This window comes from Humulus lupulus, chromosome 1 (assembly GCF_963169125.1).
Source record: "Humulus lupulus chromosome 1, drHumLupu1.1, whole genome shotgun sequence".
Taxonomy (NCBI): Eukaryota; Viridiplantae; Streptophyta; class Magnoliopsida; order Rosales; family Cannabaceae; genus Humulus; species Humulus lupulus.
Genome location: NC_084793.1, coordinates 13,258,653 through 13,272,138, shown reverse-complemented (window position 1 = coordinate 13,272,138; position 13,486 = coordinate 13,258,653). Strand labels below are relative to the sequence as shown.

At 34.5% G+C, this 13,486-nt stretch overlaps 1 protein-coding gene across 2 annotated transcripts; it reads right to left on the bottom strand.

The window, feature by feature from the left end:
* Positions 1–6,665: 6,665 nt before the first annotated feature.
* LOC133785790 (uncharacterized) lies at positions 6,666–13,191 on the bottom strand. Of its 2 annotated transcripts, XM_062225007.1 has the most exons (14): positions 12,846–13,191; positions 12,620–12,729; positions 12,295–12,357; positions 11,993–12,191; positions 11,689–11,793; positions 11,465–11,595; positions 10,801–11,353; positions 10,449–10,514; positions 10,240–10,316; positions 9,543–9,824; positions 8,611–8,938; positions 8,337–8,489; positions 7,398–7,928; positions 6,666–7,183 (listed from the first exon to the last, which is right to left on the bottom strand). In XM_062225007.1, the coding sequence occupies exons 1-14, from the start codon at positions 13,107–13,109 to the stop codon at positions 6,995–6,997; spliced, it is 3,051 nt and encodes a 1,016-aa protein (XP_062080991.1). In that variant the 5' UTR covers positions 13,110–13,191; the 3' UTR covers positions 6,666–6,994. The 2 variants fall into 2 exon arrangements, with proteins under 2 accessions (XP_062080991.1, XP_062080997.1); XM_062225013.1 differs by lacking the exons at positions 12,620–12,729; positions 12,846–13,191 and adding an exon at positions 12,550–12,569.
* Between the last annotated feature and the right edge of the window lie 295 nt (positions 13,192–13,486).

Genomic DNA, 13,486 nt, shown 5'->3' with positions numbered 1-13,486 from the left:
AACAGCATAGCAGAACTCCACTCCCTTCAGGTCAGCCCCATATGTACAGTCATGTTGGCTCCACGTATACTCATCAACAGTTTATATTTGGGGCCTCTTACCTACAATACAAAACATTATCTGATGAGCTAAGGCTTAGTAAGCAGAATAACTACCTCATATGCATTGAAATAAACGTGCAACATGCTATGTATTTTCTTTCTTTCTTTCACTTTCCTTTCTTTTGGGCCCTAGAGGATGCTGCTGCCGGCATTACATAGGGAATCACATTCCCACCTGAACATAAACATGATAATAGGGAATTTCTCCCTCATAAACATTCATCATATATAGGGAAGTACATCTCCCTCCTTACTTATTTGTGACTTAGGTCTCCCAAGCAGCACCTCTACTTTAACGCTTTCAGTAACTTGTTTGTGAACATTAAGCGTGCTTATGCATAATAAATATAACATTCTTGAAAATAACTTATGCATAAGAACATGGCAGGATAACATATAAAGCATATAAATTCACATAAGACACATTAAAGACTTGTATTGTAGATGAGGATTCTACTTACCTTGCGTCTTGATAAAACAACCGAAATTGTTAGCTTCCTGATAAAAACACAAACTATTAACTTACATAAAATCTACATTATGAAATGTTAGCTTATAATTGTTATTATTCTATTTTTCTTATTTTATTGTTTATTTTATGTCTAGGCGTATGGTCATACTATATTTGTCCATGGGAAGGTTCTGGTCTAAAAGTCGTGGTTATGGTCACACGGAAAATTCCAGGTCATAATACTTGTCCGTAATAATAGGGAATAATGTTATAAGAGTCCATAATAATAATTCAAAGTATGACCATAGCCTATATAAGTTTAGTATTATGAGGATACAAAAAAATAGTTCATATTTCAATTTTAGCATTGTAAAATATGACGACATGGTAAAGAAATCTATATATAAATTTTGGTATTATAACGGCATAGTAAAATAATCTATATATAAATTTCGGCATTATAATGGCATGATAAAATAATCTATATATAAATTTTGACATTATAACGACATAGTAAATTAATCTATATATAAATAGTAGCATAATCTATATATAAATTTTGGCATTATAACGGCATGATAAAATAATCTATATATAAATTTTGACATTATAAAGGCATAGTAAAATAATCTATATATAAATAATAGTTAAATAACTGAACTGAAAGGCTCGGGAAGGAGCTTACCCAAAAAGGTCTTCGTAGGCTAGTGTTACAGATAGAACTTCACCTAGATTTTAGAGATTTAAAACTTTAAAAGAGTGTTAAGAAGAGTTTTAGGCAGAGTGAGAGAAAGAACAATTTTTCATAATTCAAAAATGAATTCTGAAAGGCTCTATTTATAGGAAAACATTGGGTCACTATGCTGCATTGTAAAATAATAAAATATTAAAAATATCAAGCATAGTAAAATAATAAAATATTCAAAATATCAAGCATAGTAATTTGCTTAGGTCATCACTATATCACTACTGCATCAACATGTGGGACCCATGGGGTGGACCTCGCTGTGGGACCCACTATGAATAGTACCCGGTGAATAGTAAAAAAATGAAAATTTCCCAATCTTCTTATATTACTTAGTTTAACATTTTTTACTCACAAACTTTTCTGAAAATGTTTCTCTAACACCCATAAATTAATTATTCCCACCTGTTAGTTACTCCAACAACTTAGAATTGTTAAAAAATCTCATAATAGAAAACAACTATATCCCCAACGGTCATGATCACTATTCACCAACGGTCATAAATGGCTAATTTTTGTCCTATAAATACTTGTTCCTTCAACCATTTACTTGCACAACTTCTTCATCTCTTAACCTTCTAGATAAAATTTATCATCAAATCATGAATTTCTCTTTATTTTTCATAACTTTAGTGATTGTTTGCTTGTATTTAGCATCATTCTATGGGTATTATACTAATGAAATGCCCATGAATGTTATAGTTGCATATTCATTAGTTATTCTTCCACTTTACTTAATAGCTCTAACATTCTGTTAGCATTGTAATGCACTCAAAAGTATGAATAAAAATATCTTCTCTTATTTTTCATAATTGTTGTAATGTATTTGTAAAAAGAAATGGGAGTTACAGAAACCACCAAAGAATACTGCATTTTGACATAATATAGAAGAACTTACACTCGTCTTCTTGAACATCGGTGCAAGGTCGGCCTTCGAAATAGGACGCTCCTTATTGCTCGACCAACTAAGCATCCTCAGAAACTAGTTTCCATAGTTAATACCATACTCACGTGCAAACTGCTGGATGGCTTCGTATGCCCAATACTGCAATGCAGGGACATAACCATACAAATTGTATTTTGCTTCTTTCTGTTTCCCCTTAACTTCCTTCTTCTTCTCATAGTTCCTCTTCTGATGATGCATGTCTTTTTTACATGCATCCATAAGCTTGTTAAAAAGACACCTTCCCCCATGGGTAAGTAAAGAAGTACTCAGTGTCCTCCACCATCTTCAGCAAATCTATCCAGACATTTAACTAGCCCTCTCGTGCAAGTAATACCCCCTCAACAAAGAAACATAGGCCCAACTTGTAGGCATCTTCAACTACAGTGAAGTTTTTTAAAGCAGCCTCCAAAAGCATTATCTTCAATGTTTCTTCATCATTAAAATACTCCTTGATTAAGCGGTCACTAGTCAAGTGTTTCTTCAAATCAGTCTCAGATGGCCCGGAACTGAAGTTCAACCCCGTAACCAAAGCAAACTCGCCTACCAAATCTACAGGGTCTAGATCCCAAATGAAAATGCAACTCATCATCTTTGATGCACTGGATCTTGTGCAACAATAATTGATCTATGAGAGATTTTGAGAAGTCTAACTTCTCAGCAACGAAATTTTTTTTGAAGGGGGATTCCTTCACCCTTTCTATAAACCCGAGCTCCTCAAACTTGTTCTTGATTGTTTTAAAGTAACCATTACCCCTATATGTGACTCGACCAGGAAAGTGATCTGTCAAGGGAAAAAGAAACTTCGCCATCTGCAAAAAATAACAATAATACAGTTAAACAAAGTCGCATGAAAAACCCATCAATAAACATACATGAACCATCGAACCACTATCGATCACCCATTGAACAACCCTAGTGCATGCATCGAACCACCATCGAACCCAACATAAAACCCAATCCATCGAGCATGCATCGAACCACCATCGAACCCAACATAGAATCCAATCCATCGAGCATGCATCGAACCCCCATCGAGCATGCACCTAATTTCTTAGGTTTAAACCTAGAACCCATAATGGGCCACCCTATCGAACCAACATCGAACCCCTAAGGCTTAGCCTATCGAACCAACATCGACCACCATCGAACCCAACAAATACCCAACCCATCAAGCATGCATCGAACCCCCATCGAACATGCATGAAACCCACAGAAGCATAAACCTGGAACCCCAAATGACATAACCTATCGAACCCAATCGAGCATGCATTGAACTTTATCGAGCCTAAACTTGGAACCCTTAACGGCTTAACCTATAGAACCCCTATCGAGCATGCATTGAACCACCATCGAAGCCCCGTCAAACCACCATCGAGCAATCTTACCAAACCCACAAAAATCCCAGACTTCACTCTCAACATACCCACACTAATCCATACCCAAAACAAACCAGATTCAAACCCAAAACCATACACAAACACACAAAAAATCCTAAAATATAACACTACAAACACAAATTCAATGTAATAAAAAATAAGAGCTTACCTTTGTAATGTCAAATGAGAGGGATGGGATGAGCTCGTGGAGAGGGAGAAACTCGAACCCAGAGGCCCTGGGTTTTGGATGAGCTCGTGAGGAGGAAGAACTGAGACGGACGGATGGCGAGAGGCGAGAGGGAGAATCTTTGAGGCGAGACGGCGAGAGGGACAGGGGGCTTCGACGGTGGCAACATGGCAGCTTCAACGGTGGCAGCAGCGCAGCTTCGACGGAGGCTTCGACGGGGTTGGGTTTTGGTTAGTAGGTCGGTCGAGGGGGAGATGAACCGAGAGAGTGTGAGAGAGAGAAAGGAGAATCAAAATGGATTGTGGGTAATTGTAACAGGGGCATTTTGGGTACTGGCAAAACTTTTGGCATCATTTTGAAATGATAAAAATGTCTAGCATTATCTTGAATCACACCACTCCATTAAGCATAAAAACTCAAATTTCCCCTTTTCAAACTGTTTCTGATATGGTCATTGATAACTCTACAAAATAGAGTTATTTTACCATTTTTTATGTGCTAATTGTTGCTTAATTCTTGAGTTTTTAATTGATTTATTAAGTTTTTAAGTAATTTTGAATTTATTAGGATTATTGTAATTTTCTAGATTTTTATATGTTTTTATATATTTTTTATTATTTTATGTTGTAATTTAATTATTTGAAATTTATGTTGTTAGTTTGAATGCTAAAAATATGATTTTATGAAAATAAATGTTATGTAAATTAAATTTTAATAAATATTTTCATGGAAGTCATATGGTATATTTTATTAGTAAAAATATTTAATTTTAATTTAGTTTATAATCATTTTGTAGGAAACAATGTTGCATTGGTGTTTGAAAAGCCAAAAAAAAATGAAGAAAAAATGTGGCATTTTAAGGAAAAAGCAAGAGAAGTTGGCATTTTTCTTCATGGCCCAAGCCTTCTAGCAAAGGCCCAAACGCCAGGCCCACATCCTCCACCAGCTTGCCAACCGAAAGCTCCTCTCCTGCTGCCACCTGTCTCCCACGTTGCCTTCTGAAGCATTTCCTTCACGCCTGCCTTGCCTCCTTCCCAGCCACACTCAGCCACCAAAGCCCACAATGCCTCCAATTGTCTTGAGCCCAACAATATCATTTTGTCCCTATGTCTAAAAATGCCACATTTTTACCCCACTTTCTACACATTTTACCCAAAAACATCATTATTACACCCTATAATTTATCCTGATTTGTCATATTATAATTAATCAATTTAATTAATTTAAATTGATTATTTTAATGCCTATTTTTTGGCTATAAATAAGAGAGTTTAGGGTCAATTGAGAGGAGGTTACTATACCATAATTTCTACACATTTCAAAATCTCTCCATTCTCATCATCTTCTTCTTCTTTTTGGTTATTTTCTATGTATTTTTAGAGGAAAAATTTGGGGGTTTCTCCTCCAAATTTTCCTATTTATGTTTGTAGTTTTTAGTTTGTATTTGCTATTTTAGTTATGAGTTTCTAATCTTTTTAAGATTATTAAGGTGATGATTAAATAATTTATAACTAGATAGTATTTATTTTGTATGTTGATTTCCTATTTTGTGCAACAAAGTTTATGGAATTTTCTTCTTCAAATATCTTTTTTCATCTTAAATATCATGTATTTTGAATTGTTAGCACATATTTACACTTTGTTCTTCATTAGTGCAAAAATATAATATTCTTTGTGTAAGATGTGTCATTAAATTGTACACATCCATGCTTAGAACAAAAATATTATGTTTTGCCTTATAAATAATGTTCATTGATTTATTTGTTATTTCATTAGATTGATTTACACTAAATGCTTTGAAATTATAATTTTGAAAAGTGAAGAAAAATCTTATCTTTTTAGAAGTAATCTGTGCTTAAAATTATAAATCTATTTGGAAAATGATAGTACTAAAACTTGGGAATCAATGTACTTATAAATATTTATAAATATTATTGAACTTATATTTTGTGAATTCTATTATCTTATTAATCTTTATTTTACTATCTCGATTTCTACTTTTAATTTATGTTATATATATTGTCTTTAATATCTTTATTATTATCTTTTATTTTATTTTATTTTATTTCTATTGTTACAAATTCCCATTAATCTTTGGAACTAGGTTAGAATTTATTAATTTTGGTTTAAAATAGTTTTCTTTTCGATTTTAGACAACTCCTTTGGGTTCGATCTCGTGCTTACACAAACACTATATTCCATATACGATTCGTGCGCTTGCGAGTTATAAATATTTAAAACATACTCGTTTTTTGTTCATCAGTCATGGGGTGTTAGACTATCAACACACAATATTGTAAAAATACTTCAATTTTAAAATAATGTCTTATGACATTTATTCTCAAATATAATGACTAAATTATACCACTTATAATATTTAATTTTATTTATAAAATTTTAACATTAGTCAGTACACCTCATTTATAATTAAATTTAAATTCTAATTTTTATACTCTATTAAATTGAGTATTTCTTATCTTCTAAAATTATTTCTATTGTTATTTGTTATAACACAATAATAAAAAAAACTTATATAATATAAAAGTACTTTATTATTTTTTTTTAAATTACATTTTCATAAAATTTATATTTGAGATTGTATGTTTTTTATTTAATTATTTATTCTATTAAGAAAATTTGAAATTTATCAGTTAATTCTCAAATTTAAATAAATGAGATAGTCTATTTTATCCAATTTTTACTTTTTGTAAAATAGTGTACAAATCAAGATTATATATGAAATGTAATTATAAATAAAGACTTTTTTTAAATTTATAGAATGAGTATATAATTTGGGTGTGTGTATATAAATTTATGATGTGTAAATATGACTCCAATATTTAAAATTACTATCAGTCAAAAAGCCCTAAATCAGCCTGGATCTCTCTATTTGTACTCGACAATCTAAGTTCCATTGGTCTTCAACTAATAAAAAATATAAAAGTAAAAAGAACCTTGCCAGAGTCGCTCCTTGGGGCCTATACCCGATTTTATCACTGTTTCTTGCATATCCTCCTGCTGCATTTGGTTCACTTAAAGAGAAACTTTCTTTAAAATCTTGCTTCTCCCCCAGTAACAATTTACATGAATAGAATGAACAAATGGCTGGTCACCAGCAATATATATTTAAGAATAAAATTGACAATACCAATATGCTAACCCTACTTCCGATTTTAGAATGTGTGAGCTCAAGGTTTTCTCAAAGCAGATGCTGCGCCCATGACCACTGCCAATACAAGGCCAAGACCAGCCCCAACCGAAGCCCCCACAGCTGCAGATGTAATTGAACTCTCTTTGGCCTCAGCGTCCCGACCTGCATCTTTTGCCCTTGCACGGTCTCGCACCAATTCCACCAAAAGCCTATCTTTACAGAGTTCCTTTATAGAGGAAGAAAATAAAATTATGAACCAAACTTCAGTCAGCAAGCACTTATGAAATGAATCAAGAACTAAAATTGCATCAAACAATATAAAAAATGGCACACTCTTTCCCCATTTACTAGTTCCGTCTCACCATTTTGTGAATTGTGTACTGAAAGGCAAAAACACAACATAATAGAAAGATAAACAGAACTTAATTAGATGTTTATACCTCTAAGGAGGCTTCCTCGTGGGGTCTTAGCACGCGATGAGCTAGCTGACAAAGTGAATCGACACCCTCCACTGGGAGAATGGTCTCTTTTCTTTGGAAAGGTCTCTGAATAAAATTAATAGGAGCATAAATAAGCCGTTGGGCTCCCACCCTACCATCAGAATTTCCATCTGTAGCACCCAAGGACAGAGAAGCTGTAGCAGCACTGTGAATGACATATGGACAGGAATTAATAATTCCCGCGGTGCTTGGAGATGCTTGATACGCTTGAATAACAGAATCAATCACAGCCTTTTGTTGATGTGCACTGACAGAAAATTTGTTAGTCATGGCAAGGATCCATGGGATTCCAAGTGATTTAGCTTCATCCAGCAGAAGTGAAAGGGCAGGCTTCTGCAGTGAAGCATTTGAGTATCGAGGTATTCTATGGGAAAGGTTATGGACAAGAATAACCAAGTCTGTTTTTTGATTAAGATCGCGAATGCCAGTCCACAGTTCATCTCTAAAATGAGAGGCCTCCATACTCAGCTCCTAAAAAAAATTAAGATAGAAGAGATGGTTAAGAAGCAGATAGAACAAATGCTTAAATTTTCTCAACAGACTTTTAAGTAACATTGTCCAGTATGCCTAATCTATGATCTACATTCAAAGGAATGATCTATTCTCGAAGGGTGATAGGTGTATGTATGCATGTGTTCTTTTTTTCCCCCTCGTACTGAGGATATTTACAATCATTTGGTTGACGTCAATACTTTTGGGGACTAACTTTGGAGAAATTTATATAATCTAGAAAAAGTACAATCTATATCTAATCTAATCATCAGAGGGAGAGAAAAAAAAGCAGTCGTGCACAGCTCCCCATAAGAACCATGTGAATGTGTTGATAATAGTGGAAAAATAAAATTCCATAACAGGTGTAAGTTGATGAAATTAACTCACCTGCAAATTTATTCCAACTGAATCACAGTAGCACAAACCCCCAGCAATAACTTCTTGAGGATCAGTCTCTGGAAGCAGATTTTCTATATTTGTAAAAGTATTTATTCTACCACGAGACAATATCGCCTTAAGAAGAGAAGTTTTACCAGCACCCTGCACAAACCCATAATTCATGATGAATCTTTTTCAAAAAACAAACACGAAGAAAAAATCATGAAGAATCAAGCATAGTTGTGGGAAAATAAAAAAGCTAGAGAAATGAACCTCTTAGTACCTCAAGACCAAGTAGCCGTACTCTACGAGTTCGTACATAAACCTCTTTAGAAACTGTGGTGAAATCACTGGTACAGAACACAAAAAAATCACTCAAACCTTCAGGACGAAGGGATTTTTCCTCATGAGATGATCCAGAAATAAGTTCCCTATTGAGATTAGAGGCTTCAGAATCAATAGAAGGAAAAACATGCATAAATGCATCTGTTCCTGTTTGTTGCATTGGTGGGCGTTTCAATGGAGCTCCAACCAGTACTCTCATCTTTTGTAGTTCTGGCTGAACCCCATATTCCGGAGCTTGGGGGAATGATTCTACCATAGTTGAACACCTAAAAAATAATAAAAGTATGAATTGTCCGACTATATAACATTCAATCTTCATAATTTATTGCAATTGCCAAGTACAAATTCACTCATATCTTCTTCACTAATAAAGCACAAGTTTTTTGACAGAGTATCATTTCTACTTTCAGAAAGCATTTGATGGTCACAGTGCAATAATGAGTGCTGGGACATGGATAGCAAGTGACAGGAAAAGTGGAATTAGTAACATTCTCCAAAAAAAAAATTACTTGGTGCTCGAGAGGCTAAAAATTCTCTGCTACTAGACTCAAGCAGAAATTAAAATATTCAAAAAAAAAGGATTCAATGATAATGACTTAAAACAATATCACTTTTAAGACTCGCATATATTTATTCTCAAACTATAACCTTAAATATCTTAAATTTAAGAACGAATATGATAAATGTGAGAGCGTCTGTATATGAATTCTTTGCAAAAAAGGAAAATGAATATCTTGGTTATATAAGCCTGAATCTATGGTCCTCTTAGTGTATTGTTACTTTTATCCAACAAGCTATGCATTGAATGACAAGGATTTTAATTTGAACAAATTGCTAAAATAGCATAAGAGAGGTGGCAGAGAACAATACCATTTACCATTCACTTGAGCATGAACTATGTTACACAAATGCAACCCAAAACCCGTTATATCAACCTTCAATGGTTCGCTGCTCTTCTGGCCAGGTACACCACTCCACCCTAGAGGGGCAATAGAAGAAGCGGTTCGAATTAGGGGGGATTCTACTATATCCCCAAGCTCAACAGTACCTGCAACTGCAACACCAAGCCACTGCTGTAGATGAGGAAACTGTTGCCATTGCTCCATTCCTATGAAAGTTGAAGAATCATCTCTCATGCACAGTTCATATATTCTGAAAACAGACAATGTCAGACAGTCAGTGGTCATGTCAAGTAAACCTACACTCCCCGAAAATCTCAGAACTTCTTGTTATCAAGCCTGCACCTGGACCTACTTTGGTTTTTCCAACCTCAGGAAATAGTCAAGGACAATGGAATTCCTAGTTCTTTTCAATTTTTTTGATACGCAATGAACAAACACAATGAAAGTCTAATGTTCTAATTTTTATAAGCAAAATATTAGCCTAATGAAACCTAGTAGATCTGAAAGGGCTTTTCGATTCAAATAAGTTTGATACAATGAGCAGACTCTGCAACCTTTTCTGCCAAAGTAAGGGTCTATTCACTAATAAAGTAAATTTTTTATAAAACCCATTAAACTGATTAAAACTCCTCTCGATGCCAATTCAAGTATCAATGACTTTGTACCTCTGAAATCGAGACCTGTATGACTTCATTGAATGGGATTGCAATCTTTCCCTAAGTTCCGCAATCACAGATCTGACCTGAATATATCTTTGCCATAATAAAGCAAACAAGATGAGAAAGTATAAAAGCCAAAAATGGCAACTAGAAGTCAACAATGAAATGATACAATCATATATACAGGCACGCATAAAAGAAAAGGAAGAACATACCGAAGTCAATTTTGAGTACTCTGCATCTGAAAGTGACTGTACTGATGAATTCTCCAAAAGATAAAGCTGGCATTCATGAGTAGAAAAGGATAAGAATATGATAAACATAAGCTCCAAGAAGTTATTTTAATAAGGTAATGAAAACTAACTCTAGAATGAATAAAGGTAATAAAAGTAAATAATTCCCCAAAGGAATCTTTGTCATCCGGCAGAATTCAGTAACACACAGGAAGAAGATAACAATAAATGATACAAGGTCATATACTTTTACAGTTTCACCTATTATGTGGAAAACATGCATACTCAAAAAATCAAGAAGAAAAGAAATGTGGGAATCAGTCCATTTACATACCTGCCCAAATGGTACATAAGAAGGTAAGTAAGGCACGCTGCCCCATTTCCTACCATCCCCACTTTTAGTAGCGCTTTTCTTAGGAAGATTGCCACTGGAAGCTAGATCTGGTGTAGTGTCAGAAATAGGTTTAAGAGAAATGCCATCAGAACCTTCTTCAATTTCAAGAGACTGAGCTTCTACTACATCTTCTACTGAAGCTGTTGCAGAATCTGATGTAGAAACTGATTCAACTGAGCTAACTTTTATTCGTCTGTATTTATTAAGTTGTCGTCGTACACTATCCAAAGGAACAAGCTTTGAAAGTCTCCAAACAGAATTTTGTACAGGTCCAAGACCCAAAACCAGCTGTTCACCTTCGTTATCTTTTACTTTATTGGTGGATTCCTCACGTTTTAATGTAGTTACATTACTATCTTTGGTTTCAAGAGGCACCGAAGTAAGCTGTGCATTATAATGGTGAAAATAAGCCGGAGATAATATGCGTGGTACTAAATCTTCCGGAATGCAATAACTCTTGAAATAATGCTGCCACCCCTTTCTATGAACATAACTGTATTAAAAAAAATCAACACCGCTATTTGGTTAAAAGAAGAAAAAGGGATATAATTTTAACATTTATTAATAAGATAGACCGTTTAATGAAATATCAAAGGTGACCTACTCTCTTAAAGCAGCATTTCCAACAGGAGGCTGGGAAAATGTAATGCATTTGACTTGAACGTTTTCATTCTCTTTTAATGAAGATGAAGCTGCAATAACCCTCAAAATAGCAAGGGTAGCTAATGCTGCTACCTACAAAGACAAACCAAAGGGCAAAAGATATAAACTTTACTCAATAATGAGAAAATATGGCTAATGTACCCAAATAACCACATGAAAACTTACTGCTCCCCCCAGTGAATGACCACATAATACAAGTTTCCTTTTCTTCTTCTGTGCCAGCCTATACAACTCCAAAGCAGGTATTCCCTTTGCACGAGCAAGAAAACCCTGATGAAAATAATGTACAAATACAAGAAGTATTAGAATACTTATTAGCCACATATCCATAGACAATGAATAAGAGTACTAATTACATATGAATATAGATGGGAAGAAGAACGCAATAGATAAACTTATAGGTGATACACAAAGCATACATGACTTAAACATGTCAAATCAAAGTAGTAAAAACATAAAGCTATCTAACCCGATGAGCAGCAGGTTTAGGTTTAGACTTATTATTTAGTTGCTTAGATTTTGACTCTAGAGGATTCCACAAATTTTCCCCATTGCCCTTCCGACTTTCACTCTGATCAGACTTGTTAGGTTCAATTCCATCAGTATCCTCCATGGCATCCTCATGAAATATTGCGCCTTGTAGTATATTTGCATCAGTCATGACATCTCTTCAGAGAACCCAAAAAGTAAAAATCATACTTTTTTTCAAAAAGTAAAAATCATAATTTTTTTCAAAAATAAAATATCGAAAGCTAATCAATAAATTCTCACTTATACTGCTTAGTTCCAACAAAGGAGGCAAACAATGTATCACCCGCTTCTGCCAACAAATACCTGGAACAAGAAAAAAATTAATGAACCTAAAACTAAATAAAATCATCTACCAAAAGCATAAGTTTTACACAAATTCGTAGAAGTTTATATTCACTGAAATGCACCGGTTATCAAAATTGGCTATGGCTACAACTGTAACATAAGAATCTAAGTTGAGTGAGACATTTTGTGAAACTAAAACCAAAAATTTACCAAGTAATCAATCAAATCCTACACATCCATATGGGCCAAAAATGCATAACATAAATGAACACCACAAAACCTGTGAGGAACATGATCAGAAGAAGGTTGAACACGCTCAAGAGAAACAACTTGACCTCCAAAGTCGGCCTTAAATTTGTTCACGGCTCGAACTAACTCAGTAGAAGGTCTCTACAATCGCCACAAATTAAAAAAAATCAATCCCCGAGCAAAATTAACCTAATTTCCACCACCACGGCCGGCCGCCGTTATTGGAAGAATAAGAAGGTGAAGTAAGAGGTCCGTACCTTGTAAACGCACTCGGAGAGAACCATGCAACAAAGGATGTCCTGCAAATCGGCAACGGAGTCGGCCTTAACGGCGATGCAGAGATCGTGGACTTGCTTCCGGCGACGCTCGTACTCTTGCTGAAGCTTCTTCCTCTGCTGGCCGTTGGCGCCACCGTTCCAGGGCCACTTCATCCTCCACTGGAGTGGACCCCAAGAAACCTTGAGGATCTTCGCTTTCTGCTCTCTGATCCACGATTCCACTCGGCTCTGTAACGTCTCCATTTTTCTGTTAGGATTATCGACACACCTCTCTCTATCTCCCCGTTCTCTTCTCTTATTTTAATTTTTAATTATTATTACAATATCTGATCTAAGAGCGGTTTATTTAAAAAAAAATAAAAATAAAAATAAAAATGTCCCCTTTGTATAACTTACTACCTGAGAAACATGGCGTTCCGCGTTCTAGGAAGGAATAGCATATGCCACGGAATAAAAAAAAGGCGGTTATTTATGCTGAAATAATAAAAAAAAAATATACTAATGTGTTATTTAGGATATTTTTTTTTATAGAAAATGATATGTTTGGTTCATTTCAAAAATATATATCTATACATAAAAGTATGTGGAAGAAATTTGGGTTTTAATGATTTATTTTGTTC

Bases quoted from the DNA above. Each gene is read 5' to 3' on its own strand.
- LOC133785790 (XM_062225007.1), bottom strand. From the start codon at position 13,109: ATGGAGACGTTACAGAGCCGAGTGGAATCGTGGATCAGAGAGCAGAAA. The intron at 11,794-11,992 runs GTTAGATAGCTT...TATTTTCATCAG, and splicing joins CTAAACCTGCTGCTCATCGG to GGTTTTCTTGCTCGTGCAAA. The intron at 8,939-9,542 runs GTATTGTTCTCT...ATTATTTTTTAG, and splicing joins GCTCAAGTGAATGGTAAATG to GTGTTCAACTATGGTAGAAT.